The sequence below is a fragment of the Borostomias antarcticus genome (genome assembly GCF_949987555.1).
Source record: "Borostomias antarcticus genome assembly, chromosome: 14".
Lineage (NCBI taxonomy): Eukaryota > Metazoa > Chordata > Actinopteri > Stomiiformes > Stomiidae > Borostomias > Borostomias antarcticus.
In genome coordinates, this window is record NC_140247.1 from 14,037,270 (window position 1) to 14,043,269 (window position 6,000).

Below are 6,000 nucleotides of genomic sequence, written 5' to 3' on the forward strand. Positions count from 1 at the left end.
GTAGAGCGGGTATTCCAATGATTGTAGGGTCGGTGGTTCGAATCCCGGCTCCTCCTGACGACATGATGATGAATAAAATAAAATGTTTAAATTTAAGTTTTAACAGTTCATATTCCTGCTTCGCCTCAGCAGACAGCAAACCCTGATCAGTAGGCTACACCTGACATTGTATTATTCCATTAGCCTACTTTTCCTGATGTTTTAGGTTTTTGGCATGGTATCATTTCAGTATCGAGTAACGAGATATCTTCAGCAGGTATCGTATCCAAGTTATAATTTTGGTATCGTAACAACACTAGTTAGAACACACATACTCCAGCAGTTAGAACACATACACATGCCAGCAGTTAGAATACACACACACACCGGCAGTCAGAACACACATACATAGAACACACACCCCAGCAGTTAGCAGCATCATACAGGGGAACCACCGCGGTATCGCTGGTCCTGTCCTGCTCTCTGTCCTACGCGCTACAAACCAGCCCTTACAACACAACACAATCAGCTTCATAAACAGGGCTGAGGTGAGCCTAACCCTGGTAAGCCTAACCCTGTCATAATGAACATGTGTTAGTCATGTTAGTCAAGTCTTAAGTTGCTTGTCAACGATTCCTCTTCTTCTCCAGCTACCCATCCTCCTCCTCCCTGCCAACCAGCACCTACGGGTTTCAACAATGACATTTCAGGGATCTAGAATAACTTTGAGTAGTAGCACCGATGCGACCAACTTTTACAATAGGTCGCACACGATTTTTATCACACTGGACAGGCAAAGCTCCCTTTACGGACTATTGGTCTGGGCTTTACTCACAGTACAGCATAGCATTCCCCTCATAGCACAACCACCGGTACTGCGTCAGCCATTGTGGTTGAAAGTAGTAGCCTACTTCTTCCTCTTCTCAGTGGGTCTCTCTCTCCCTGCCTGCACCTGCACTCTGATCGACGGGTCGGGGTCTCTCCTTGGTTCTTCTTCACCCTCCTCAACCTTCTATCTCCTCTTTTTCTTGATTCTCATCTCTCTCTATTTTTTCCTTTTTTTTTAATAATCCGCTCATCCTCAATCCTTTCATTTTCACCTATACAGCCGACACCAGTATCTGTTTCTCTACAGATACGAGCTACAGACGTGACAGCGGACGACTAGGACGCCGCCACACGCACTGACGAACCGAGAGGATCATCTCCTCAACTCAAATGTAAACGAAAACGGTATTCATAACCAGGGACAGGGGTCAAGTTCAACAACACTCACACTATGACCCTGCGGTTGAGGAACCAGTACTTCCTCCTGTGCCGGTCGTAGCCGATGGGCTCCTGCCGTATGTACGGCCGGCTACGCTGCGTCTCCGTCACGCAGTCCGACACGCCGGGCACCTGGTGTGCCTCGCACACCTCGCACCGCCACTCGTCCTCGGGCACCGCCTCCAGCGGCGGCTTCACGCACTCCAGGTGGTAGACGGCCGAGCAGGTCTCGCAGCAGAGCAGGTCGCCCAGTCGGTGGCACGCCCGGCAGTGGTCGTCGTAGGCGATGGTCCCCTCCCACATCAGCTCCTCGCGGGCCAGGTTGGTGGTGAGGAACTGGTCCACCATGAACTGCAGCACCTTGACCTTGCTCTTCAGAGGAGCGTAGGGGTACTCCTCCCCTTCCTGGTAGGGCAGGACGTGGCGGTACTCGCGGTCGCTCTCGCAGTAGGCGCGCACCACCTCGGGCCAGGTCATGCCGTCGACGAAGTAGAGGGTGGAGTTGGCGCTGTCGCGGAGGTCGGCGGGGCCAAACGTGGTGTTGGAGGCGTCCTCGCCGCGCAGGATGGCGCGGAGCAGCGCCACGTGCGTCTCGGCCACCAGGGTGCACTGCTCCTGGCACGCCAGCGCGGCGCAGAAGTCCTCAAAGCGGAAGGGCGAGAGGCGCAGGACGGAGGAGAAGTTGCGCAGCACCTCGTAGATGGAGGCCACGCTCAGGACCTCCTCGCTGGGGAGGAGCAGGTCCTCCGAGCTTGGGGGGAGGTCGAGGGGAGGGATCTCCTTCTCCTCGAAGATGGGAGAGCGAGGCCGGGCCGGCTTCCTCCTCCGCCCTGCCGAGGAGAGACCGGAGGAGAGACCAGTGATCAATAACGACAGAAAGCAACTGGAGATTAAGGATTCAAAATGTTCAGTCTCAGTATTGAGGTTATAAGGACAATGATTCGTTAATAACGGTTGTGAGAGTAGTTAATAATAGTCCATGGTAGTTACGGTTGAGAAATAAATATAATCTCATTTACAACTAATTAACCACCAAATCAATAAAAAAAAAGAAGTAATGTGATATAACAACATCAATCATCTCTTTGGAGGACGACTAATGTTGAGGGTGACATCGGGGCTTCCCTCACAGACTGCTGCCACAGGTGAACTTGAGGGCGCTTATTTTCAAAACAAAGACCATGTGGTGCCCTGTCATTAGGTAGCCTAGCTACCCTGGCTAGCCTCGCCTGCTAATGCGCAGCTCCTCCGGGTCAAGAGAGGAGCCAGAGACAGCGAGCTAGCAGGCTAGTCAACGTTAGCCATTTCACCATGGTGGGTCGGCTATCCCTTTAGAAAGTATAACGTATTCATGCAAAAATAGATGTAGGATCATTGTATTAGAAATGTTAAAGCGTTATAAGAGGTGCTCTCTAAAACCACACGGGCATTTCCCCTGCAAAGGAAAATGGACCCCATTGATAATAGGGCCCATTTTATGTCGATAATTAAAAGATAATCAATGACATAGCTTTTTAATGGAACCTAAATAAAAACACGTAGCTAGTAAAATCCTCTTCACTTGTTTTGTTTTTGTGACATTATGCCAAAAAAGGCTAGCTAAGGTTAGCGAACTAGCTAGGGAGTGCTAACGTAGGCTGGACGCTTGTAGCTAGCCTAGCTAGCTTACTAACTAGCATGAAACATTGATAGATTCGAGGGTGCTTATTGTTACGCAATTACAGCATCTTTTACTTTACTGTGTGTGTGTTAATAAATGTTTCTAAACCATGTCTAACCGAGGAACGTTAAAAACGGGGGTCTCCCGCAGCCAGTCCAGCAGCAATTACATCCTTGTTACAGCTCCCTGACTCCAGCACCAACCAAACCAAGGCCCACACACACACACACACATTCTCCATTTTGAACAATACAGCTTCCTGCTCTGTTTCATATAATAATAACCAAATAAGCATGACTGGGTGCTTTGACTTCACTTGTGCATTACGGCTCTCTCGAACCGACTTCCCGGTTGTTGCTGGTTGTTTACCGGGCGTGCTGGCGTGAGTGCTGTGGCTCCTAAAGCTGCTCTCAGTGCAGAAGCTGGCATCATCATCATCCTCCTCGTCCAGGATGTCTTCCTCCAGGCAGTCCGACTCGACGTTCGCAGCCTCCTCCACGTCTGTCACCGGCTCTTCCTCGACCAGCTCGTCCTCCTCGGACCTCAGACTCACGACGTCGTCGTCCTCGTCGCTCTCGTGGTCGTCGTAGACGACCGACCCTGTGCCGACGGTCCGCCGGCCCCGGCTCCTGCTCCGGCCGCCTCTGCCTCGTCCCCTGCCCCTACCCGCCGAAGACGAGCCCGCTCTCCGCTTCCCCCTCGCCGAGTTCGCACCGCTCCTCCTGGGGCTCTCAAACTCGACCTCCGGGCTGCTCCTAGCCTTCACCCTCACCGCCCTCCGGGGTCTCAAACCGCGCATCGGCCCGCTGGAAGGCGGCTCCTCCGTCGGGAGGGCTTCTTTAGGCGGCCTGCCTCTTCTCCCCCTCATGCTGTATTAAAACCTGCTATTTTCACTGTCAATTTTTGCGTTTATTCAGCCTCGACTGGACCCGGGAAACAGGCGTGGACTGAAAGTTCGCCTTGTGTACGTTCTGAATTCGTAGTCCCGTGAGTCCCCGGTGTCGGTTTAGGGTTATTATGCTGAAAACGAACGGCAAACGTCCCGTTTCGATTCACACACAGCCGCCATCTTTCTTCCTCTCTGAACTGAACCGGAGCTCCGACACAAGGCCTGTGTGCTGCAGGTCACGTGGTACCTATTCTTCTAGCCGCTAGTTCAGCAAAGTGGATGAGATGACAAAACAGAAAAACTGACGGCTACATTTGTATATTTCACACACGCGTTGAACCGTATACGTTTTGGCAGTAATTCTTTTGATTAATTCAGCTTTTCCCCCTCAAGAATACAGGCTACTGCAGCTAGTAACTACTAGTGTGTGAGACAGCCATGGTGAGAACACTGACATCTCATGCTTGGGCATCATCAGTAGACGTTCACACGTGTAGCCTATAGACTGGTCCTCACATACAGTCTGCGGTCCTGTGCATTGGTTATTATGGACCGTAGTTTGTTTGCTTCGAGGCCAAAGTCAAAGTTTGTATTGCGCTGGTGGCACCTGCAGCTACACGTAGCTACTTATCAACATGTTTCATCTGAATGTTACAATTTGACCGCAAGGACATTACAATGTAACCGCAACCGCATTCCTGATCAGTCCTGAGAAGGTGTATGCGTATGAAGTTGTCGCAACCCTGGAATGATTGTAGTGGACTGTATTTATACTTATGAGTCAGTGAGTTTAACCAGCAATTTTGTTAGAAATTCTTTAGGACTTTGTTAGGAATTGGTCAGGACTTTGTTAGAAATTGGTTAGGACCTTGTTAGGAATTGGTTAGGACATAATTAGACGGACGATCGGTGGAAAAAATCAGCAGAACGTCATACATTTGTCTTGAAACAAAATTTATTTCCGACAGAAACCGGGTATCAAGTTGTCGTGGCCGAGTGGTTAAGGCGATGGACTAGAAATCCATTGGGGTCTCCCCGCGCAGGTTCGAATCCTGCCGACAACGTAACCTTTTTGGGTTTAAGCTAGCGATTTTTGCTCCCTTTGTTATTAAATGATCTTTCCACCCGTAAAACCTTCGACGTAGATCGATTAAGGTGTCCAGCCTGTTACGGGGCAGTGGTCGGAGCCAGGTCGAGCTGAGCTATCTGTCTCTTTCTGAGAAAAGCTGGTACTAGACCGCCTCACAGTGGAAAGAAGTAGACGTTCACTCTAGCCACCTCTGGTAGAGGTCGGTAGGGGGCGCCAATACACCATGAACGCAGCAGTGAAAGCTGAAGCGCTATAACCAATGAATGTACAGGTGTCTGCCAGCAGGTGGCGCTAGGCTTGAGGGTTGCTGGCTGGATTACTGGAGGTGAGAAGTTTCCCCGTGCAGGGACGGTTGCTTCTGTCCTATCATGCAGCTGACTGGCTATATGATAATAATAGTTGATTGTCTACAGGGGCGGTAGGTAACCAGGGGTTGGAACATCTGACCAGTGGGTTGAACGGTCACTGTTTCGAGGTTGGCTGAGTTCCCATCGTTAACTGCCTACTGTTGTGCCCTTGAGCAAGGCACTTAACCCCGACATTAGCTCAGAACATCCGGGGGGGGGGGGGGGGGGGGGGTGGTTGGGGGGATGGTTAGGTACAAAGGAGTCCACTTTTGCATTTCATGGATGGTTTGCATGAAATGTCAATAAGGTTTATCTTTAATCCCATTTGAATGTGACGACAGGCCCCTACAGGGCTGCTGTGTGTGTGTGTGTGTGTGTGTGGTGGGGGAGCTCTGGAAAGCTCTGCCCTCGAATACGGACTCTGGGAAAGTGGATCCTCACCTGGCATGGTGCCGAGGGGATGCTCATCTCCAGGTAACGGCCAGAACTCCACTCCACCAGACGTGCGCACACACACACACACACACACACACACACACACACACACACACACACGCACACGAACACACACACACACACACACACACACTAACCTCCCATCGTACTCAACTCCCTTTGTAAAATATGCCCCCCCCCACCCTTCAGTATTAAGAGCCTAGGGGTATGATCACTGCCAAAATACTCCCCCCAGCTCCCATTGGACAAGGACCCCCCCCTTGTTTCCGTGGCAGCATGACATGCCTGCTCTTCTCTGGTGGCGGGGGAGGCT

General features: G+C 51.1%; 1 protein-coding gene across 1 annotated transcript in view; it reads right to left on the reverse strand.

Moving 5' to 3' along the window:
- The window catches only part of bptf (bromodomain PHD finger transcription factor), a gene marked incomplete at both ends in the record, with an annotated part of 35,202 nt that extends 31,429 nt beyond the window's left edge, over positions 1-3,773 (reverse strand). Inside the window, 2 exons of the mRNA XM_084448497.1 lie at positions 1,256-2,075; positions 3,275-3,773. Coding sequence (XP_084304623.1) covers positions 1,256-2,075; positions 3,275-3,773 — 1,319 coding nt within the window. The remainder of the gene's footprint in view (positions 1-1,255; positions 2,076-3,274) is intronic.
- Between the last annotated feature and the right edge of the window lie 2,227 nt (positions 3,774-6,000).